The sequence below is a fragment of the Bubalus bubalis genome, chromosome 3, assembly GCF_019923935.1.
Source record: "Bubalus bubalis isolate 160015118507 breed Murrah chromosome 3, NDDB_SH_1, whole genome shotgun sequence".
NCBI classification, from domain to species: domain Eukaryota; kingdom Metazoa; phylum Chordata; class Mammalia; order Artiodactyla; family Bovidae; genus Bubalus; species Bubalus bubalis.
In genome coordinates, this window is record NC_059159.1 from 9,984,443 (window position 1) to 10,007,664 (window position 23,222).

At 59.7% G+C, this 23,222-nt stretch overlaps 1 protein-coding gene across 1 annotated transcript in view; it reads right to left on the reverse strand.

Moving 5' to 3' along the window:
- RBFOX3 (RNA binding fox-1 homolog 3) overlaps nt 1-23,222 on the reverse strand; it is a gene marked incomplete in the record, with an annotated part of 435,130 nt that overhangs the window by 5,235 nt on the left and 406,673 nt on the right. Inside the window, 3 exon segments of the mRNA XM_045164762.1 lie at nt 1,184-1,237; nt 3,338-3,475; nt 9,880-10,134. Coding sequence (XP_045020697.1) covers nt 1,184-1,237; nt 3,338-3,475; nt 9,880-10,101 — 414 coding nt within the window.

Below are 23,222 nucleotides of genomic sequence, written 5' to 3' on the forward strand. Positions count from 1 at the left end.
GGCACAGGGTGCGGGGCCCTTGGGTGAGCCTGAGATCGAGACCCAAGAGGGGCGGCAGGTGGTGGGCTCAGCTCCAGCCTCAGCGTGGCCCCGCCCCGGGGACCCTGGCCCGGCTCTCTGCAGGCAGCGGCGGGGCTGGGTGGGGGGCCCCGGGGTGACCGGAGGCAGTTCTCAAGGGCGTCCCTGCTGCAGCACACTTATCTGAGCACCTCAATTTTCCGGCCCTCTACGATCGTCCCATTCAGCTTCTCCCGGGCTCGGTCAGCATCTGAGCTAGTTTCAAAAGTTACAAACCCAAAACCCTGTGAGCGGAGAAGGACAGACACGGAGAGAGAGACATAGGATGAGAAAAAGGAAAAAAAAAAGGAGGTGTGCGGGGTGGGGCGGGGGACATGGGTGGGTGGGGGCGGGGCGGGGGGCGGGGCGTGGGGTGGGAGGGGGCGGGGCAATGGGGGTGGGTAGAGAGAGAGAGAGGGGTTGAGTCAGGTGAGTTGAAGGAGACTCAGAGGTCTGTCCTGGTACCACTGGCAGGATGCCCAGGAGGGGTACGGCCCCTGGCAGGGGCAGCTGCTGGCCTGGCCTGAGCCCGGCCTGAGCTGACCGCCTGGCACCTGAGGGGACAGGCCAAAGCTGAAAAAGAGATGCTGACCTGACCAGGGGCCAGAACTGTCGCCCTAAGCCCACCTGGGAAGTGGGGGTGCCCAAGGCTGGGCTTCTGAAGGACCGAGTGGGGGCAGCCTCACCCATCTTCACTCCGGGGAGCCCGAGGGGAGGGGGGATCCTCCCATCCAGGAGCTGGCACCCTCCCGCCTGCCCCCTGCCGGCCCTTCTCCAAGCCCCGGGCGGGGGGGTGAGGGGCAGCTGCAGGAAGGCCAGTGGCCCCAGGGGAGCAGCTCGCAGGCTGGGGAGGGGCCCAGGCCCAGGGGTGGGGGCTCTCCGAGTGCAGACAGAGAGGTCCCGGCGGCTTAGAGAGAAGGAAGCGTCCGCGGCAGGCAGCGCAGCAACAACACAGACAGCGGGGTGGGGAGGGCGGGGCGGGCGGAGGAGCGGGGAGTACAAGCACCCGTGTCGCTCAGGGGTCCTCAGGCTCGGAGCTCTCCAGGGCGGAAACGCACATTTCACACGTTAGCCTGGCGGGACCTACAGCCGGCTGTAATGGTGGCGGCCTCTGGGCGGCACCCACCTTGGAGCCCCGCTCGTTAAAAATGATCTCCACGTCTAAAATTTTTCCGAATTGCTGCAGAGACAGAGATGGGGTGGGAGAGACAGGAGAGGGTGGGTTAAGACCGCCGACCCGGTTCGCCGGCTCTCCACGGGGACCACTGCCCACTGCCTCCATCTGGTCCTCTGCTCCCCGGGAGGGGGGGGTGTGGGGTTGGGGGGTGGCCCTTTCCACCTCCTGCAGGGTCGTGCATAGCCTTGTGGGGGTGGTCTCCACCTTCCCGTGCAGAGGGCTTCTCCTGCCAGGACACCTGCCCCACCTATGTGTCACCAGTCTCCCTGCTCTGACTCCCTGCTCAGGCTCTGCCCCTAGCTGCTGACAGCCGGCCCTGATTCACACACATGGGTACAGGGCTGTGGATAAGCCCTTCCCCAAAGGTTGGGTGCTGCTGTGTAGAGGAGCCCCCGGAAGAGACACAGGGCCCAGGAAGGACACTGCATTGCCTGCTGCCTGTGCTGTTTGGGGGCTGGGCTGTGTGGGGTGCAGAGGACAGTGACCCCAGGCCCATCTGCCTGACTGGGATATACCAGTCAGCTGGTCCCAGACACTTCAGCTAACCCCTTCCTGCCCCATCGCTGGCCTGGAACCCTCAAGGGGTAGCCCTGTCCCTCTCACAGCGCTTGAGATCAGGAAGCTGGGGATTAAGTCCCCTAAAATGCCAGCTGAGGTCCTAAGGGGCCTCCAGTACATGCGACTGGAGTCTCCCCTTCATCCTGTAATGTTCAGGAGGCAACACAGAGCCAGACAGCGAGGCAGGGCCAACCCTGCCGAGTGCTAGGGAGGGAGGAGGTGCAGCTGGGATGCAGGCAGAGTGGGCTGATGGTTCTGCAGGGACTGGGGGTGCTCGTGGGTGGCCTGTAGGGACAGAGTGTGCTGAGACCCATGATGTAGGGACCAGAATGGCATCCCAGTGAACTGACCCAACACCAGCTGCTTTAAGTCGGGGCTCCGGGCTCAGAGAAGTTTGGCACCTGCCAGGCCCAGGCCGAGAGGGGGTAGAATCCTTATCTTCCGATGATTCTAAATTCTGCCCGGACCCCACTGGGTCTCACCCCAATCTAATGGGCCCTGGCCCCATCCCGAGGCCACCTCCCGTTTACCTGACAAATCCCACCTGAGGGTGGCATGAGGGGAGGGCTGGGGTTCAGGGGTCAGAGTCTGCCAGACTTGAGGTGGAAGTGGGGAGTGGGCACGGGCCAGGCAGGGGAAGGAGAGTTTGGAGTGGGAGACGGGAGAGAGGGAGAGAACACAGGCTGGGTGCACATGTCCTCTACGGCCAGGCCTGAACCCTGGCTGCTGCCCCCTTACCCACCCACAGGGCAGCCCCAGCCCTGAGTGGGCATCAGCACGTGCTAGGGGCTCAAATCACGTGGCAGAATAAAGTCACCGCAGGACTTAAGAGCCTCCCTGTAGGATCTCACGGTGACACTGTCACTCGCTGGGATCCTACAGAGTCTAGGAACAGACCGGGAGAATCCAGGGATGGAATGCTCACTGGCTTCCCGTAGTGTGGCTCCTTGTTGCCCTAGCCCCCGGGGCCTGGGGGCTGCAGGCCCAGAGATGTCAAGTACCCGGGCCGGGCCCCAGGCACACTGGACAGGCGGGGGCTGTTGGGTGTGAGGCCGGGAGGCTGGGTGCCCTTCTGGGCACAGAGTTCTCTGGAGCCCTCAACAGCAGAATGATAAACCTAACTGGCACCCGCCTGGGCCTGAGGGGCAAGGGGTTGGGGTGAAAGTGAAAGTCGCTCAGTCATGTCCGACTCTTTGTGACCCCATGGACTATACAGTCCATGGAATTCTCCAGGCCAGAATACTGGACTGGGTAGCCTCTCCCTTCTCCAGGAGATCTTCCCAACCCAGGGATCGAACCCAGGTCTCCTGCATTGTAGGCGGATTCTTTACCAGCTGAGCCACCAGGGACGCCTGGGGTTTGGGGTGACAGTCACGCAGGTCCCTCCCTGGAGCCTGCATCCCACCTCCCCCCTCCCATCCTGCAGGCTCGAGTCAGAGCGGGGCTAGACCCAGAGGGCAATGGGAAGCGGGAAACCGGGGGGCCGTTCTGACACTGGGGCCACGCTGGGGGTAGGGGGCAGATGGAGGGGCCACACACACTCACCCCGAACATTTGCCGCAGGTCGGGGTCCCTGAACCGGAAGGGGATGTTGGAGACGTGTAGCCGCTTGGGCTGCTGCTTCTCTGTGGGGTCGGAGGGGTGGAGTGGCTGGCTGTCCGTCTGTGCCGCCTCGTCTGTCTGCTGTGGGGAGAGGACCCGGGCTGGGAGGTGCCCCTCTTCTGCTCCCACCCCATAGTGGGGGAGGATCTAGACACCAGGTCTTCCCCAAGCCCCGCAGACTCCCCCCGCCCGGGATTCACAGGATTCGTAGTAGCACTTCAACCTCAGAGGTCCCACTTCCGGGCTTTTTCCCTGAGCAGTGTCTGTGATGCCATCACAGAGCAAGGCCTCCCTGGCCCAGTGTGCTCTCCTACCCTGTGGCTCAGCTTGTCCACTGATGCCCGACCTCAGTGGTCCCTTGGCTATCACAGTTCTTGAGGTTGTGCGTGTACTCCCCCCCTCCACCCCTGACAGCCTGAGCTCTGGGAGGACAGGTAATGTTCGGGGTTTCCAGCCTGATGAGAAAGTGGAGAGCTTTTGGAAGCCACTCGTGGCACACACATCAGTAGGGATGTGGCCCCAGGGGAGGCCACCCCCAGACTGCCTCTTCTTCTAGCCCTGCTCTGAGGCTCTGCATTGTCCAGGGCTCAGGGGTGGCAACCTCCAGTGCCTCACAGCTGGTCCTGATTCTGGACCCAAACACTGATCAACAGAGGGATTCTGAAGACTCGGGTCTCTGGAAACAAAGCTGCCACAGAGCAAGGGCCACCTCCCCGCCCTGTCCCCCAAACCAGCTCCCTGAGAGGTCAAGGCCATGAAGAGGCCTCGAGGCGGTGCAGTGCAGTGAGCGGGCTGGGCACGTGTGTGAGGTTCCTCACTGGGGACTTCCATGGGGACAGGCCACCAGCTCACAGCCAGGCTGCCCTTCAACTTGGTGGGTCCTGCTGAATACCCAGGCCAAAGGCAGGCTGGGCGTGGTGAGTGCAGGGAGGGCCCACCGAGGGGCCTCATCGTGACCCTGGGCCTGCCATCTCCGGTCATCTGTGTCGGTGTCCAGGAGCAGAGCCGATGACAGACCGGGTGACTGGACAGATGCCTTCTCTCACTTGGGGCTCCTCCGGACCAGCTCCTCTGGGGCTCTCCTCTGATGCCATGTGTCCCCATCCCCTGTGGGCATGACTGGCCGAGAAAGCATTTTTACTGCTTCTTTTCTCTTCCTGTCTCAAGTTCTGGTTTCCCTCCCAGGTTTTCTGGGATCACCTCCCCAGTACACTGCTTGGACTTGAACCTTTGTCTGAGGGTCTTCCTCTGGGTCAGGATTCCAGGTGACAGTCGGGGGGCTTGGCTCCTGTCCAATACTCCTACAGAGAGCGAAGGGGGAAGGACAAGGTCCTCAAGGCTGGGGTAGACTTTGCACAAATGGAAGTCCTGGCGGCTGTGATCTCCCACGTGGCCGGCGGAGAGAGGCCGGGCTGCAGAGACACGCGACGAGGACAGCTGAGGGGAGAGGTGCTGGCGTGTGCCTCCCACGGGTCGCTGGCAACTGCCCGCTTGCTTCTGGTGGGTTTTGTCCACCAAAGGAGTGCTGGGCAGTACCACAAGCCTCCCGGAGCCAGGATGGTAAGCAGGGTGAGCTCACGGCGCCTGAGCCTTCATGCTGTGGCTGAGGACTGGCCCTCACCAAGGCCACTGGCTGGAGGTCTGTCTCTGGACTCCTGAGTGGCTGCCCTCAATGGCCATCAGGGTCATCCTCTCTGGAAAGACAGGGCCGCTCCCCTAACTCGTGTGCTCAGCCAGTCCCCAGGGCAGCAGATGCCATAGGGGACAGGAGGGGAGGGGAGGGGGGTCAGCTCCTGGGCACACTTCCTGGTGGCAAGCCGGGAGGGGGTCTGGAGGGCTGCAGGGGTGCGGGGCTATCCTGTTCAAAGGCCCCGTAGACTCAGCTCTGTATTCCTGTGTTGAGAGGAAGCACAGGGCAGGCGATCCTATACATGGGTTTGAAACCACCATCCTCTCTTGTGCCTGGGGGGACATGTGTGACCTGGGGTTCAGCAGGCTGGCCACCTCACGCATGGCAGGCCCATTTCTGATGAGTGTGTGTTCTCTGAGCCAAGTGTGGGGCTGCAGGTGATTCTGCGCTTGTTCCTGGGGCTTCACCAACAAGCGCTGACACCCAGGAGCCCCCTTCAGTCTGGGGAGGAACAGCTGGTCAGGGGGAGTGAGGTGGCAGGGCTCCGAGGCTCCTGGTCTGGCCTGCACACGCCCTCGTTCCTGACAGACAAATCGGGGCAGCTGCCTTTGGGCTTTTGGGGGACATCTGGGGGCTCCTCTCCCCCAAGCCCAGGACCTGGAGATGCCCAACCGCTCAGCCCCCTCCCCAGTTGTCCTCCTCCCTTGTTGCACTCTTCCTTGTAGCAGGCAAGCTTGGGCTTGACCGTCAGAGGCCCCGTCTGCACCCCCAGACCAAGGCAGAACTGGCCATGCATCTGCCGATTCTTCAGAAGCCTGGGCCCCGCCCTCTGGCTACAGAAAGCTGTGGCTCTTTCCATGAGGCGGTCAAGTTGGGTCCAGTGTCCCTTGTCACCCTCCCCCGCCATGCCTTTCACACACCTTTGCCCTTGGCTGCTCTTGGGTACAGGTGACTCATGGACTCCGGATCTGGGAAACTAGGGGGAGAGGAGCATGCAATGCTGACTCCAGACCAGCAGAGGGCAGTGGTCAGCGCAAGCTGGTGGCCAGGACTACGGTGGGTGGTGGCGGGGGTGGGGTGGGGTGGGAATCCCAGGTCCCACTCGGAGATGGGGTGCCTTCGGTGGGAAGGGGGCACCATGGGATGGCACTGATGAAGCTGGGGCATCTGGGGCCAGGGTGGAATGTCCTTTCTGCAACGCCTTGGGCCTCTCCTAATAGCAGAACTGAGCCCACTGTGTGTCTCCAAGATCCAGGGTCCCCCTGCTTCTTCCCACCTCAAAGGCCCTTAGGAGAGCAGCTGAGGGTGAGGTGGGAGAAACGGGGTGATGAGGGGGGGCAGGAAAAGTAAGAAAAGCCCCCCTTGGCCCCAAGCACAGCTGCAAACAGAGGCAGATAAATGGGTTCAATGGCTGTGAAATTGTAAGATGTGTGGAGAACCCCCCGAGTGTAACAGCGCAGTGGCTGCCCGAGGGGAGACGGAGGCCTTCCCACCATTTATCACAGCGGTCCGGGCAGCTGGTACCGCCTTCCGAGGGACTTCACTTCCCTTTTTCTTCTTTAAAGCAATCTTTGCCTTTGGTTCTCAAATGCAGGGAAACAGCAGCAGCAACACCCCTTCCCTCTCCAGCTGCTCTTGGCCGTTTTGCTTCTGCGTCCTCCTCATTTCCATGTCATCTTAGCCCACGTGGTGACACGGTCCTCGTCCCCCTTTCAAGGCAGCATCCGGTCCCTCTGCATGGGACAGTGCATCTCCCATCCTTGCACCCTCCAAAGAGTCTGCAGCCCCCTTCTCTTGGGCCTCCCCAAGCCCAGCACTGGGAGAGGCCAAGAGGGCCCTGGACAGGGTCAGTAGGTCCAGCGGGGTGGCAGGCAGCAGGCCAGGATCCGGGGGCCGTCACTGGGACAGAACCAAGGCTGGGTGATACCACACAGAGGAAGCAGCTCCAGGAAACCCTCTTTCTCTGCGGCCCCCTCTCCCCTCATCTTCGGTCCTCCAAGACCTTCTGGTCACCCATGCAATGACCATCGGCTGCTCACCCAACATGGCTCACCCCTGGTGGGTGGTGAGCCAGCTTCGGAGGAGGTGTTCTCCACATGAGGCCTCGAGCCATCCACTCGTGAAGCCTTCTTCAGGACCTCAGGTGGAGCTGTGTCCTCTTTGGACTCTGTGAATGATGCCATGCTCTGGGAACTCTCTGCTTGACCCCCCGTGGTACATCGATGCTGATGGCGCCATCTGCTCACACCCTGCCTTAGTGGGGGCAGCACCCTGGGGTGCTGTATTCCAACCACGGTCCACCCCGTTCCCTTCTCTTAAGTCCCAAGAGCCAAGAGCAAAGAGGACCGAAGGCTGCCGCTCCAGCTGGAGTTTCCAAGAGGATGTCCCTGTGGCTGCCCCACCACACAGGGTGGACGGGTGGGTGGGGAGGACCCCTGCAAGGGACCCCGTAAAACCTTGCAAGAATGAGGTAACTCTGGGAGGTGGTCCCCAACCTGTACCCCAGGGGGTCCTGCAGAGTAGTGAGGCAGGCCTGCTCCATTAGCAGCCCTAGTCACTCTGCGTCCCGTGCTGCCTTTTGATAAAAGAACGTAGATGACGCCGTGATGACAAACGGAATCCACAGGCAGGAGAGGGCAGGTTGGACACAAGCTGGAGCCTACACTGCCTGCCGCCCCCTACCTCCCGATTCTAACACCAGGCTGTTTGGGGAAGGCCAAGGGGAGGCTCTGGGAAATGACACAGGCCTGATCCGGGATGGACGTAAGACAGCTGAGCAGCAGGGCTAGGAGGACCTAGAGTTTGTTGAAGATAAGTGGCTCCTGGAATCTTCGAGCAGGACAGGCAGTGACCACCCTCCTCAGCTCCTCCCAAGGTGCGAAGCCTCTGATGGAAGGAACACTCCAGATTGGAGCATCCACGCCCTGCAGCAGCGGCAGCTGAAGTCTTTGCCGGGCAATTCTGAGTGTCTTTGAGATCATCCGCTAGTCGGGGCCTCTATCTCGGTATCCCAGGGGAAGAGCAGCAGACTCACCCCCTCCCAGGACCTGAAGAGCCCCCCGTGGACAGAGGAAGGCCAAGGCTACCCGGTATCGGGCTCAGCAGCTCTCTGGCCCAGGCATTCCTGGGGGTGGGGGTGGGGTGGCGTTCGATCGAGCAGTGAGGCTCTCACATCTCAGTTGGCTTCTCTCTGAGACTCCCAGGTCCTCTTCGGGGCCACGGACTCTCGCAGAGCGGAAGGGGCCCATGTAACGTCCTTGACTGGTGGGAAGTGACGGCCCCCGCGGGGTAGGGTCAGGCCCTTCTTCCTGTGCACCCCCGTGCTGGCTTGGGGCCCGGCATAAGCAGGTCCCTGCAGAAGTCGGCCAAAGGAAGATGATTCTCTACGGGTCGTGGTGAGGCTGCGTCAGGCGGCCCAGAAGGCCTGTCTGCGCTGTGGAGGTGTCAGCGGTCGGTCTCAGCCTCCTCTGTGTCAGCGACCAGTCTGGTCATCTTGTCTCCTGGGTTTGCTTCTGGGTGGGGGGGGTAGTCAGCATTTGTTCCCAAGGAGGTCATGAGAGGTTTCCCCAGATTCACCCCATCTGCTGTTGTCCATCAGAAAGAGACCAGCCGGCCAGCGGTGACCTGCTCACAGGGACCCCTCTGGCTCTCTCACTCACCTCTCTTTTCTGAGCACATGCAGGTCACAGTTTGAGGCATGAGAAGCGGCAGCGGCCAGGGAAGTATGGTTTGGCTCCCTGTTCTGAGACCCATGGACATTGCCCTTCTCATCCGTGGAACCCTGGGGGGTGTCTGTGGCAGACACCCTGTACCAGGGATGCTGGGAGAATCAAGAAGACTGATGGTTTTGGCGCAGACTCAGGTCTGGCAGTGCTCCAAGCGTGCAGGAGAGTTTGGTCCAGCCCGTGGGGGGCAGCGTGGGTAGGCACTCTCCCCAGAGTTTGGATGATGCTGCCCACACAGTGAGGGAAGGTGATATCCACATCTAGGGGTACACCGCAGGAGCCAGGCTGGGTTAAGGGGCTGAGGTGGCACACGGAGCGGGGCACCCATCAGGCAAGCGGTGCAGGGCATGTTGGCCTCCTGCCCAGCCCCCACCAGTCAGCACTGGCACCGGGCCAGTAGGGCCAGCTCAATGAACCCAGAGCCCTGGAGCTCCGCAGGGCACGGGTCCACAGAGGATGCAACAGAGGAGGCTGGGGGCGGGGACGCAGCAGCCCAGTCTTTGGAGGGGCTCCCTCCACAGGGCACCCACCCCAGGCGGGCCAGGGGCAGCAGCCACTCCTGGACGTGATCCTTGGCTATCAGGAAATCTCCAAGAAGTGCCAGGCTCAGCACTTTATCCTTGGAACTGCATCACAACCACATAATTGAAGTTATCTGATTGGAGGGCAGCCAAGCAGATAGATTACAAGTGATTAGAAATGATAGGAGGGCCTGCAACCCGAGACAGCTCTGAGGGGCTCCGGGCCTCTGCTCACTGCCCCCAGCCAACCCCCCTCCCCCGTCCCCCACCCCCCACCACCACTGCTGGGCCCCCCGGGACTCCGGGCGAGCCCAGGCCCCCGACCTGGCCGTTTCCCTCGCTTCCCATTAACAGGTCACTGATGGTTGAGGTCACGCTCCATCTCCCAGATGAGGTGAGAGCTGGCCTGAAGTTATGGCTCGGGGAGGCAGAGGGGGGCCCCTGCATGGCATCTGCCCACCAGAAAGATTCTTGGGTGTCGGATGGTGGAGAGCCGGAAGGCTGAGAGAGCCTTCCTGGGGGCAGAGACACCCCTGCTATGGGCTGCCTCTCCATACGCAGGCCCCGAGGCCCCTCCCCCTGGAGTTCCGAGGCTGGGGGGGCCCTTACCGGCACCGTCTGGGCCCCTGTGATGGCCTGTGTGCTGGTGTCACTGCTTGGCTGCTCCGGGTGGGTCTGTGCTGGTGTGTACAGGGTCATGCCATGCTCTGGGGGAACCGGGGTCTGGCCCGAGTAGTCCGGCGTGGGGTGCGGTGGGGGTGGGGCGTACTCGGCAGGGATGCCGTTCTGTGGCGGAGGAGGGTACTGGGCCGGGGGGTAGGGCTGGGCCATCGCTTCAGGCGGAGCCGTGGCGTCCTGATTGCCCTGCGGAGGAGAGAGCAAGGCTGGTTAGACCGCGGTGTGGCCGGGACTCTGCCTCCTTTCACGGGCCCCTCTCCGGGAGGCCCTGTGGTCCTGAACTGGACTTTCAGCAGCGTTGTCCAGGCCGCATGGGATGGGGCGCTCCCCCAGCACGGGCAACCAGCTCACAGCTGGGCTGCTAGGGGCATTCAGGGGAGCCCAGGTCTGCGGCGAGACACCCCTGAGTTTGAGGCCACTTGTGTGAATTTGTCAGGTCCGAGCACACTAAAGGTTTATTTTTAATCCACCGAATTTTAAAAATAATTAAACATTTCCAGATAACTGTAGACAGACACAGCTGTAAGAAATACCTCAGGGTGGCCCCGTGTACCCTCTACGCAGGGCCCCCCAGCGGTGATGGCCTGTGAAACCTTCCTCATCAGGACACTGACATGGGCCCAGTCAAGACGCAGAACCTTCCAGCAGCACCAGAATCCTGCCTTTGGCCCTGGATGGCCACACCCCCGCTCTCTGGCCTGAGAAAGGCTTTTAAGCCTCGGTTTTCTCACCAGTAAAGCAGGTGTGAGGACATGATTCACAGCCTGCAGAGGGGAGGACTGGAGCTGATTGTGAAGACATGGAGCCTCGTACAACTCAGTTTCATGGTGCCCGCAGGGTGAGGTGCTGTCCATGGGGCACAGAGGGTTCTGGCCTCCGTCTCGAGGATCTCCAAGATGTCCCAGTGATCCTTCCCACCCTCAAAGGTCTGCTGCCCCAGGGGGAAATGTATTCCCTCGATGCTGGCCCCAGCCAACCTGGGGCTCCAAGAAGCCCTTGGTGAGGCCCAGAAGCGCCCCAGGACAGTGGTTCTCCAAATGGGGTGCTGGGATCCGCAGCATCGGCATCATCTGGGGTCTGGTCAGCAATGCAGATTCTCGGCTCACCCCAGACCTCCTCCCCAAATCTGGCGGCTGTGAAAACCACTGGTATTGGGTACAAAGAAAAGCCCTGGTAGAAAAATCTCTCAGCCTCAGAGAAGGGACTGGGGTCCCTTGTGGGTTCGGGGGAGGGGACTAGTGTTCTGGCCAACCCTCCCTGTGGACACACACTAGGGGGCAGGCTCTCAGCAGCCACTATGAGCAGGGGAGGCACCCCTGGCCTTCTGAGGGTGCCTCTGGGGGAGAAGGGGCCTCACCAGCTAGAAGGACAGGGTCACCTCTCGCAGGAGGAGCCCCCACAGTGTGGAAGGACCATTGCACACACGGGGACGGTTGACTGCTTTCCCAGTGTCCTGCCGACGGGGGACCTCGTGTGCTCCCGCGCCCACCCCCATCAACCTCTGTGTGTCTGACCTCAGTTTTAGAGTCTCCCCACCCCGAGACAGGTGCTTCTTTTAGCAGGCACGCTGACTTGCTCATGCTGTTCCTTCAATTGGTGACTATTTGTTCACCCCAAACTATGTGTTGGGAAGCTGGGGTGCCGGGCTTGTGGTTCTGGTGGGGAGCAGGATGGGTAGTCCCTGCCCTGGTGGGGTGTGCCGTCCGGTGGGAGAGTTAGTCCAACTCCCCAGATGTTGAGTCAACCGTGAGTGGGGGAGGTGGCCCAAGGTGACTGGCCACACAAGGCCAACGGAGACTGGACGGAAGACACAGTGTTCTGCCTTCAGGCCAGAGCCCTGCCCCACCGCCACAGTCTGCCTGGCTGCCCACCTCCCTTCTAGCCAGCGACCGCAGGCCCCCACATCAGCCCAGGGCCCAGCTCCACCGTGCAACCAACCCCCCCACCCAGTGCCAGCCTCCGCCTCGGTGCTGATGGCCCTCACTTCTGGGTGACCCGACAAAAAAAGAGGTCTCGTCCCGCTCCTCCTTGGGGAAGCCCCCAGGTCCTTCCCCTCTCTCACCACGCCCCTGACAAGTGGACGGATATAGGCCTATGCACACACTCATGAGGGCCCGCTCCTCACTGGAGGGTCCCGCCTCACTGCTCCCAAGTAGCCGAGAAGCCCCGTCACCCAGTCAGCCAACACGCTGGTCGCGTCCTCTGGCTCCGGCCCAGCGGGACCCGGGGTGGGTTCACGAGGAAGGAGGAGGAGCCCGCGAGGTGGGAGGCTCCCAGGGGTGGAGGAGCACCCAGGCTCCAGGATGGCGGAGTAGAGGCAGGGAGGAGGCGGGGGCGAGGAGAGGAGGGAAGCCGAGAGCCAGGCAGGAGTGTGGAAAGGCCCGGGTGAGGGGGAGGGCGCTGTCCGCAGCCTCCGGAGATCAATTAACTGATAAATATTTGATTAGAACCTTCACTAAGTTACATCTTGCCAGCGCCCCCTCTTCCCCACCTCCTCCGAGGCTCTACGAAAGGGGGGCTGCTCTTCTGTCTGCTTCCTCCTTACCCCCACCCCCGCTGTGACCCTCCCCTGTGCCTGAGGGACAGCTGCCGATCTCTCCCTCTGCAGGGCTCCCGCGCTGGGGCCTGGGGCCCAGACTGTCAGGGGAACCTGCGACACGGTGGGGGTGGCGGGAGGGGTGTTTGGGGTCCTGAGGGCCAGGATCTGGAGGGGTTAGGGGTGGGCAGGAGGCAGCTGAGGGACGGGGACCTTGAGCGACATTGTGACATCATGAAGTCAGTGCATCTGAGCGCATGGTGCTGTCTGCTCTGCAGACGTGACCTCATCGAATCTCCACCAGGTGGACAATGTGCCCCCATTTCCCAGCCAATAAAGTTGAGGTACAGAGACCTGTATGGCATGGGCTGCCAGCTCCTAAACCTGGCTCCCTGCTCCTTGTCCAGAACTGTAGCCATTCCTGGGGGGTCTAGGGGGAGGTGAGGTTCCATAGCCCCGTGAGAGTCGAGACCCTGGAGAGCATGTGGAGAGCTCTGATCCCCCCTCTTATCCACCCACTGGCCCCAGGTCACTGCTTATCTGCTCTGAGTACATCTCCCTTCTGCAGTGACCACCTCCAGTGTGTCGGTGGGCCCTGGGCAATTCTCGACACCCCTGCCCTGCATCTCCTTCATGCCCATGCATGGTGGCTATGGTTCCATGAGTGGCCTTTTCCTAGGCTGCACAACCCGTACCTGGGATGCACACCGGGGCAACGGAACTTCACAACCAAACTTTCCCACGAGACTCTGAAGTGCAGCCCATGCTGACAGCCCCAAGAGCAGACCTGGGTGGAACAGCAGCGTGTCAGGTCCGCCCTAAGAGGGCGTCCAGGGGCCCTGCACACAGAGGTTTGCACAGTGTATGTCACTTTTGTTTTCTTCCTCCTTCTCGGGTCTGTTGGGGCCACAACGAAGGGCCTGGGGTTGGTGGCGTGAGCTGGGCAGAGTCCCCCTGCCGGGCCAGGTCTCATGGCTTCAGGTGATTTCAGAGCAGTGTGAACTAGTGTGGCTCCCCAGGGATCCTGAATTCCCTCACTCGCCCTCCATCCCCACATCCCTGCACTCAGCACAGCACTCTGCTGCATTTGGAAGTTTCAACGCACACTGGATGGGTGGATGGAAGGATGGGTGGGTGGATGGATAAATGAAAAGACAGATGGAAAGATGGCTGGCTGGATAAAAAGATGGCTGGATGGTTGGATGGATGAAAGGATTGATGGGTGGATGGATGAATGGAAGAACTGACAGACAGAGGGGTGGATAGGTGGATAGATGAAGAGATAAAGAGACACTGATGTATAGAACAGTCTTATGGACTCTGTGGGAGAGGGAGAGGGTGGGAAGATTTGGGAGAATGGCATTGAAACATGTATACTATCATGTATGAAACGAGTCACCAGTCCAGGTTCGATGCACGATGCTGGATGCTTGGGGCTGGTGCACTGGGACGACCCAGAGGGATGGTATGGGGAGGGAGGAGGGAGGGGGGGTTCAGGATGGGGAACACGTGTATACCTGTGGCGGATTCATTTCGATGTTTGGCAAAACCAATACAATATTGTAAAGTTTAAAAATAAAATAAAATTTAAAAAATAAATAAAAAGATGGATGGAAAGATGGACATAAAGTGGAGAATGGATGGATGAAAGGGGAGTGGTTAAGTAGATGGACAGATGAGTTAAAAGCTTAAAGACCATGGTCAAGTCATTTATTCCCACCCCCTCTGCAAAACTGTCTCTCTCTCTTGTCTTTACACTTGCCTGGCAAATTGCTAAAAGCAGCTCTGCCCATTCCACTCCGTGGCCCACACTCTGGGAAAACATACAAAAATCAGCCCAATTTCCTTAGATCACTGTCCTCTGCCTGGATCTGCCATTCGCTCTTGATGACCATTTCCCTCTTCCTCCCCAACCCTCCCACCACGCTCCAATGTTCTCCTTCTTGGCAATGACTGTGCTTTTATTTCCCGTGGAAATGGAAGGCCATGCCCATGCTCACTTGTTCACCTTCCTGCCTCTTGTCCCACCCCTGGCCTTCCCTCCCATTTCTGCTCCCATCTCTAACCGGTCACTTCCATGCACACAGGTGTCCAGTCCTTCTCACCAGCATATGCTCACAGCTCTGGCAATTTGCTGACTGGCTCCCATGATAGGGAAAGAAAACCCTCCTTGACTACTCAGCTTTGTCAGCTACAAACCCCATGCACTGCTTCCTTACAGAGCAAAGGCTCTTGAATGAGTCACCTACACCTGCAGCCTAAACTCCTTTATTCCCGTTCCCTCGTCATCCCACCCCCGGCAGAGTCTCCCAGGCACCATTCCCTGAAACTACCCTGGGCAATGTTCCCACCTGTGCCATGTTGACCATCTAAGGGTCAGCTCCCAGTCCTCATCCGACCTGACCCTCGACAGCACGCAATGTGTTGACCCCTCATCTCTCTCCAGACACACTCTCTTTTCTTGGTTCTGACTCACCACTCTCTTCATTGCCATGAGGGGTTTCTGGCCCAAGAGGAACTGACCATTCTAAGTCAACAGTAATGATGGCTGGAAGGCAGTAAGTTCTAGAGAGCAAAGTTCGCTCATCTGACAAAGGGGAACTGAGGGCCACCACGCAAGAGAGTAGACCGATTCAAGAGGGGGGGTGATGTCAGGGGAGGGTGTGTGGTTGGCCATGAAGGCGGGGCGAGGGCTCAGTCCTCTGCTTTCCAGAGTCTGGGGTATTTATTCCCCTGCTCTCTCCCTGGGAGGCTGTCTCAGGCTGGATGTCCCCCAGACCAGAGGGGATCCAGACTCAAGGGAGGGGCCCCTCCAGGACCCTGCAATCTTCTTGGTTCTACCGCTGCTTCTTCCTTAGGCCTGAGGTGGTAACAGCGCTGTGACTGTCAGGCTGGGGTCCTACACTGTTCCTGGTGGTCCCTCCAGCCCATCCTCCAGTTCTTGCTGTTGTTGAGTTGCTCATTTGTGTCCGACTCTTTGCAACCCCATGGACTGCAGCACGCCAGGCCTCTCTGTCCATCACCAACTCCTGGAGTTTGCTCAAACTCATGTCCGTTGAATCGGTGATGCCATCCAACCATCTCATCCTCTGTCATCCCCTTCTCCTCCTGCCTTCAATCCTTCCCAGCATCATGGTCTTTTCTAATGAGTCGGCTCTTCGTATCAGGTGGCCAAAGTATTGGAGCTTCAGCTTCAGTTCTTCCAATGAATATTCAGGGTTGACTGGTTTGATCTCCTTGCAGTTCAAGGGACCCTCAAGAGTCCTCTCCAATACCACAGTTCAAAACCATCAATTCTTCAGTGCTCAGGCTTCTTTATGGTCCAGCTCTCTTCTAGACACCTCTGGAAAGTCTCCTTGTAAATAAACTTACGTTATCCTAGAGCCAGTGAGCCACCCGCTCCCTGCTGGGTCCTGATGACACAGTGGTATGAGATGGAACGGCTTGTCCAGCCCCAGGAACGGGCAGCGAGGGGCTTTGACCAGGGAGAGCCCAGCCAGCCTCTCGGGGAGGCCCTGCAGCTAATGGCCTTTTCTCTGCTCCTGTACCTTGCGTAGTCCAGCTTTTGGCACCAGACCCTGAGCGCAGACTCAATGCCTCCATTTCTAGGTGACCCTGGGCACAGCCTAAACTCTTAGTCTGTGGAAAGGCGACAGGGACTCATCTGCCTGGAGGCAGGGTCTGGGCAGGAGGGCCCTTCATCTTTAAGATCTAGAGCTAAGACTCCCCCAAGTGTTTCTGCCCACATCACCGGCCCAGTGGAAATCTGCGCACTCAGGCCTTGGCCAGTGAGCTCCTGTTGTCTGGGGGTAGGGTCCCCTCTGTGTGGGATGCACTGGGCAGGATGTTCAGGGAGCAGGGTGCTGGGGGCAGGGAAGAGCCGAAGCAGCTGCAGACAGAGGCCCTCCGAGCCCCTCCCTGCACAGTCCCCTAGGGGATCTCTGCTCCCAGCCCCTCCACGACAATTAGGCTAATTGCCTCCCAGACTCCTCACCCTGGGAGGGAGGGTGTGGTGGGCCTGGTCTGCAGGCCAGCCTGCAGAAAGAAGGCAGGCTGGCGGCAAAGGCTGGGCACCACGCCATCTCTCCACCACCTCTGGGCAAAGAGGCTTCCAGACAGGGCGGGGGAGGGGAGCGTGGCAGAACCACCAGCTTCAAGGACCAGACAGGTAGGTGTGTGATCTGCTTGTCCCACTCTGGACATGGCTCACCTGTCCTGAGAGGAGAGGGGACCCCCACCACCACCTTCACAGGCATGCCCCCCCAATACCAATCTTTACCCAGGTCACTGGCATCAGTTGAGCCTCTGCTGCCTGGCACCGGGGACACAGGAGGTTCACAGGCTGGACTGATGCTGTGCCTGTGTGTGCAGGGCACTGTCCATGTTCCCAGGACAGCGGGGACAGATGTCGCCTCCCTAAGCCAGGAACAGGGGCCAAGCCTGAGCCTTCATGCCGTGTTGGACAATTCACAGGACCAGGAGAACGGGACAGTCAGTTTCCAGAAGAGGCCCGTGCAGAGGACCCCCTGTGAGCCTCACTGGGTCATTCTCGAGGCATCCCCGTGCCCGTCAGTGTCAGAAGAGGAGGCAGCTGACTTAGGGACTGACTGCTGGCAGGCAGGACATGTGGGTTCAAGTCCCCAGTGGTGGCTGAGCCAGGGCACCTCAGGGGTCTGACCTCCCAGCCTGAGAGCAGATGGTCCTGCCCTCCCCATCCCAGGGCATGCACGTGTGAGGCCATGCCCCAAACCGCTGAACGCTGAGGAGTCTGCATCCTGAGCAAACCCGAGACTCCTTCAATCCCTGAGCCTTAGATGGGAGGTGACCACGGGTGACACCAGACAGTGACTCTCATCTCTGTGCCCTTACTGGTACCTGCCCGGCTCTGTCCAAGCGAGCCCAGCAATGCATGTTCACCAGCGTGGAGGCTCTTTCCCTCCCGGGGCAGCTCTGCCGGGATGCTCTTCCACGGGCAGAGCTGAAACCTGCCTTCTGGAAACTTCCACCCTGTGCCCGCACGACTGCAGCCCATGGACTCGTCCACCCCTTGCTGACCCTCCAAGGGTGTGAAGAATCCACAACACTGCACTCACTTTGGTTGTTCCTTGGTGCAGCTCCAGGAATATGTGGGATGGTTGTCCCCCTTTTACAGGCGAGGAAACGTCGGTCAGTGGTTCCATGCGAATCTGAATCCAGCCTGCATTCTGCTTGCCTCCATGACCACTGCACCTTTCCTGATTGGGGAGGGGGTCTCGGTCGACACCCACCTGCTCAGAGGGAGGGTCCCTCTGTCCCTGGCTGCCCCGGGTAGGCTGGTTAGGGAGCAGAGGGATGGCATTTCGTGGAGTCAGAGGGCTGCCCGTGATCACGTGATGGTAGCAGTGGGGAGGGTGGGGTCTCACAGAGGGGAAAGGGCTGGGGTAGGGGGGGAACACAAGGAGCAGGAGAGAAAGGGGGTGTTACTAGACTAACACATTCGGTTGTCTTCTTGGAGGTGATGTCTCTATTCTGTTTTCTTAACGTGCTGGTCACAGGGAGGTGAGGTTTTGGGGAGAAAGAGAAGATGAGATTATTGAAGAGGAACGAAGATGAAGCTGGGACACGCGATGGTATCAAGGGAAGGGGCAAGAGGCCCCCAGCCCTTGTGCGTGCTGGTCCACGCATCACGGCCTGCCATGTTCCTGCTGACAGGTATGGGTGAGTTTGGTTGATTCTGTCAAGTCGTCCTGCTGTGACTTAAGACACACCAGGCAGGGATAGCACGCGTCCTCTGACTTTCTCCAAGGAGGGTGGATCCTGGCTCTGCCCCCAGAGACCCAGGACCACTGCGATCTCGGAGAGGGGCCTCCGAGGTGGAGAATGTTCTGGCCACTCAGATGAGGAGGAATCGGCCCAGGGGAGGACCAGCTGGTGAGTGCAGGCAGGGTTGGTGTTCTCGAGTCTGCGCCAGCAGAGTGGGAGCGATGGTGTGTGTGAACCTGCTTGCTGAATAAACACCCAGCGCCCACTAGGTCCAAGTTCTGGGTGCTGGGGTGCGCCAGCCAGCACAGAGCCCTGCCTCTGGGAGCGGACACCCCGGGGGACACCCTGGGGAGGCCCCGTGAACATCAGCTAAGTCTGAAGCATGTGACATGACTTTTGGGGGACAAACAATTAACTCCGCCACGGTGTTTGGTTCAGGCTGATATTCAATTTCCTAGGGGGGCCGGGCGGAGGCGGGCGTGGGCTCGGCAAGTCTGTTGCCTCGGAGTGTCTCCTGCATGACTCATGGAAGGGGCTCCCCACTCCTGGAGGGGAGGGGACTCGTTCTCCCGGGAGCATCAGTGCGGAAATAAATAGACACAATCGAGGTTTCCAGGACCTGCCAAGACCCAGAGCAAAAGGAAGAGCGGGTCCAGGATTCAGCGGAGGCTGTCTGGGCTGGAGGTCACCCGCGGGAGGGTGGCCGGGGGTGGAGCGCCAGGACAGTGCACAGTCTGGCCACACTCCCTCACTTTCCTCTTGCCTCAGACTCATTTGCTTTCTCAGTCCAGAAACAGGCCACCTCCACGGCTCACAGGCTCCTGCCCCCAAATTTCATGAGAGAGTGGCCCTGCCAGACGGGAACAGAGGCCCCTCCCAGCCCAGGCACCCGAGGAAAGTCCTGGCTCATGGAGGGGGAGTCCTGGAAACCCAGCCCCCATCTCCATGTGAGACCCCTTCTGTCCCCTTCCAGCCCGCCACCCCAGAGGCACAGCAGGGATTTCTCCCTCTTGGAATCTCATGCCTCCTCCCTTCCAAGAGCTAAGACGTCATCCCTGCGGCGTGCAGGGTGGACAGATCCCTGCAGGCTGGTATACGTCAAGGCAGAGACTTTGGGGCATGGTCTTGGCAAGCGGGGGTGCTGGTATAGACGCTTCAGGACAAAGCAGGGCTGCAGTCACGGTGCCAGGGAAGTTGAGTGGGAACTCCCGAGGGCAAGAGCTCACCACTGAGTTCCCCAGCACCTGACACAGCCCCGGCATACAGCAGATGCTCAGTACGTGTTGAGTAATGCTGACGAATGCAGGAGTGACAGCCATGGGTCACTTGGAGAGCCCAACACTGCATAAAGCAATAAAAAGGCATTAGTTCGTATAATCGTTCAACAGCCTGTGAACTGGCCTTCTCCACCGAGGAGAGAAACAGAGAAGGAAGTCACTTGCTCAGGAGCACACAGCGACATGTGGCAGACCCAGACCCACCTGACTCTGGAGGCAGTGGACACAGCATGACAGCTATGGACGCTTGTAGCTGGACTCTTGTCCACAGCTGTGGACTCTTGTCCGTGGGAGCAGAAGATGGCGGTCCCTCCACCCACCGTCCCCAAGACTCCAGGGCTCCGTCGAGCAGGCTGACCCAGTCTCACGGAATTCCTTCTAACCCAGCAACCAACCAGGGTTTCTGAGCTTGCAGGTGTCCACTGCTGGCCTGACACCCTTCTCCAGCATTCAGAGGATGGGCTGACCTGGCGATCCACTACCCCCCCACCAGAGCGGGACAGAGCGGTGTGCTGGTGAGTGTCAGACAAGGGTTCTGTTGGGGGGGAAAAAGTCCTGCGTTGTGGCGGCTGCATATTTCCATGGCATAAACGCTACCCCCTCCACTGATTTCAAGCTGCCAGCTTGGAGTCCCTGAGCAAGGAGCCGGAAAGGGATGCACACAATTCAGGGCTTGGACGAAGGACTCGGCACACCCCTGGGGAGAGGGGGCGCAGGCCCCAGCCGGGCTCCAGTTCACCTTTCCTCAGCTAGGCGACTGGAGGTCGGGTTAAGGGTGATGTAGGCAGTAGGTGTGAAGGGGGCTCTGAGGGGGGCTGGGATGGGGCTGCCCTGGGGTGGAGGGGAGACCAGGGGCCCCCCGGCAGACACCAGGGGGAGCTTGAGGGGAGGGGGAAGCGGCGGCTCCAAGGCCAGGGCTGAGAATCCGCCTGAGCGGTGGCCCTTCCTGCCTCATCCTGTCCACTCTTCTCCGCAGCCAGTTCAGTATCTTCTGTTAAGTTAGGGCTGTTGGGAGGCCCGTCACACCCTGTACTGGTTCATTCAGGGCCCGCAGGGTGGTGGGCTCTCCAGCCTTCAGCTTTCTCCCTTTCCTCTTCTACCTTTTCCATGGGGCGTCTGGCTCAGCGGATACTCCAGGGACTACAGGGTGCATTGCGTATCTGCCCCCACCCCTGAGACCTAGAGGGACTTCAGGGGAAATCCAGGCAGAGCCCCCAGAAGTGAGCGCCGAGGACTCCAAGCCACTCGGCAAGTTTATAATCTGACGCTGAGGCCCGTGTTTGGCCATTCCTGGTGGCAATGAGGTGCAGGCCGGGCTGGGTTCCCACCGCCCCAACCCCTTCCCTCCAGCATCCCAGGTCTCCTCCACCTTATGTCTCCTTTTCCTCTGGTCCACAGACTCTCATTTTCCAGAAGGGTCTCAGGCCCCTCCTGCCTTGGTGGCGGCTGAGTGGTTGATGGGCCGGGTCACCCTGGCAAACAGCAAGTCCTGATTGCGGAGGCCTGCTCTCCATATGGAGCACATGTGGGCCCGAGCCTGGGCTCCCACTTAGTCCGCAGCACTGGGGCCAGTCTCCTGACACGGCTCTCTGGGGCACCTTGGGCACCTTGCTTTCTGCCCAGGCTTCGCACAGGGGAAGTCCGGCTACACTCTTGCTCAAGTCTCCCTGCTGGCGGCCTGGTTTCCCCATCTGCACCATGAAGGCCGACAGAGCTGACCCAGAGCTGCCGTGGCTTGAGATCAATGCACACCGATTTGGCGTTGTGCCTGGAAGCAGCTTGGTCGTGCTCCGCCTGTGCTCTCTGCCACTTTCTTCTATTGGGGGAAGAACTCCGGGCACCTGAGAGCCTGGACAGGAAAACACCCTACCTTTCCATCTTACCGTCCGCCAACTGGAATGTCAGCACCCATGAAAGTGGCTGCAAACCCAGGGCGTGAGCACTGCCCTAGACCCCGTCTCGAACAGAAGCCGTAGGTCCTTCATACTGTGCTACGCTTGCACTCACCCCAACTCCAAAACTAGGGTGTGAGCAGACCCCACCCCTAAATGGGTCTTTCACACACTTGTAAAGAAGCCACAGATTACGACTTCACCTGTCTTCTCTCTTTGGGTGAGTGTATTCCCATAAAATGGCTTTCATAATCCTAATGTATTTTATGCATTCAAGACCATTTTTTGAGAAGGGATCTGTGTGCCTCAACGGATGCTAAGAGGGTTCAAGGCACAAGAAAGAGTAAGAACCTCCACCCGAAGGACCCCAGGCGCTTTCCCGATCTACTGACTGAGCTGTCACCCCCACCCCCAGAATGGAGCCCCGCCACCTGCCAGAGCCTACCGCTGTCTCTCAGCCCAGACTCAGCCCCTTCCTGCATTAAGCCGGGCCCAGATCTCAGCCGAGAAGCCCCAGGGGAGGGGACGGATTTTCGCACGATTAAGCCGTAATTCCCTCCAAGCTCACTGCATACAAATCGTAAATAACGTGGCCCCATAAATCCCCCTCTCCCATCAGCTTCACCTCCACCGCACTCTGTCCTGCCAGGGGAAATCAGCAAGGAACTGGCAGCCGTTGTCTGGCTGAAGGGCCCAGGAAGGCAGGTGTGGGGTGGGGGCCCTTGCCGAGCATGAGGCTGCTGGGCCAAGCAGGGACCCCAGGGGCTGGGTCTCTGCAAAAGGGGGTGGGACCAGAACACAACTAGGAGTCAGCTGGGGAGTCCAGGGAGCTGTGGCCAGTCACTGCCCCTCAATGAGGAGGGGTCCTCACCCCATTTCACAGATCCTCTAGGGTGCTGCCTGGCCCTGAATCTGTAACTCACTGTGTGTCCACACGTGTGTGTATCCAGCTTGTGTGTGCGTGTGTGTTCACACGTGTGTGTCCATGTGTGTATCCACGATTGTATGTGACTGTGTCCACACACGTGTGTATATCCACACATGTGTGCGCGCATGTGTTCACACATGTATCCACGATTGTGTGCCTGTGCCCACACACGTGTATATCCACACGTGTGTTCACACATGTGCGTCCACGTGTGTATCCACGATTGTTTGCCTGTGTGTCCACACATGTGTATATCCACGCATGTGTGTTCACACGTGTATGTGTCCACATGTGTATCCATGATTGTGTTTGCCTGTGTGTCCACACACGTGTGTGTATATCCACGCATGTATGTGTCCATGTGTATTCACGCTTGTGTGCACGTGTGTTCACACGTGTCCACATGTGTACCCACCCTTGTGTGTGTACGTGTCTACACGTGTGTGTATCCACACTTGTGTGTGCACATGCCCATACACGTGCGTGTGTATCCACACTTGTGTGTGCGCATGTACATACATGTGTGTATCCACGCTTGTGTGTGTGTGTGTCCACACATGTGTGCAGGTGCCATGAAGAACCAGCAGCTCTGGGGACACATGGGGCTGTGGTTAACCGGAAACAGCTGCTGTCCAGGGACGTGGGAGCAGTGGGGGCGGGACCTCTCTGCCCAGGGGTGGGCCGACCGTCACCTGATGGGCTTGTCTGCCGAGCCTGGAGGCCCCTCCTGCGGGGGCACTGGGAGGGTGGCAGTGGCTGCCTTGCTGCCCCCAAGCAGTGGGAGAACCCCCAGCACCTTTCAACTGCTGCTCACAGGCTTCCTGACAAAAAACATCAGGAGCATGGGGAAGAGACACTCAGCTCCTCAAGGTGAGGGAGGGGCTTGGGGAAAGCAACCC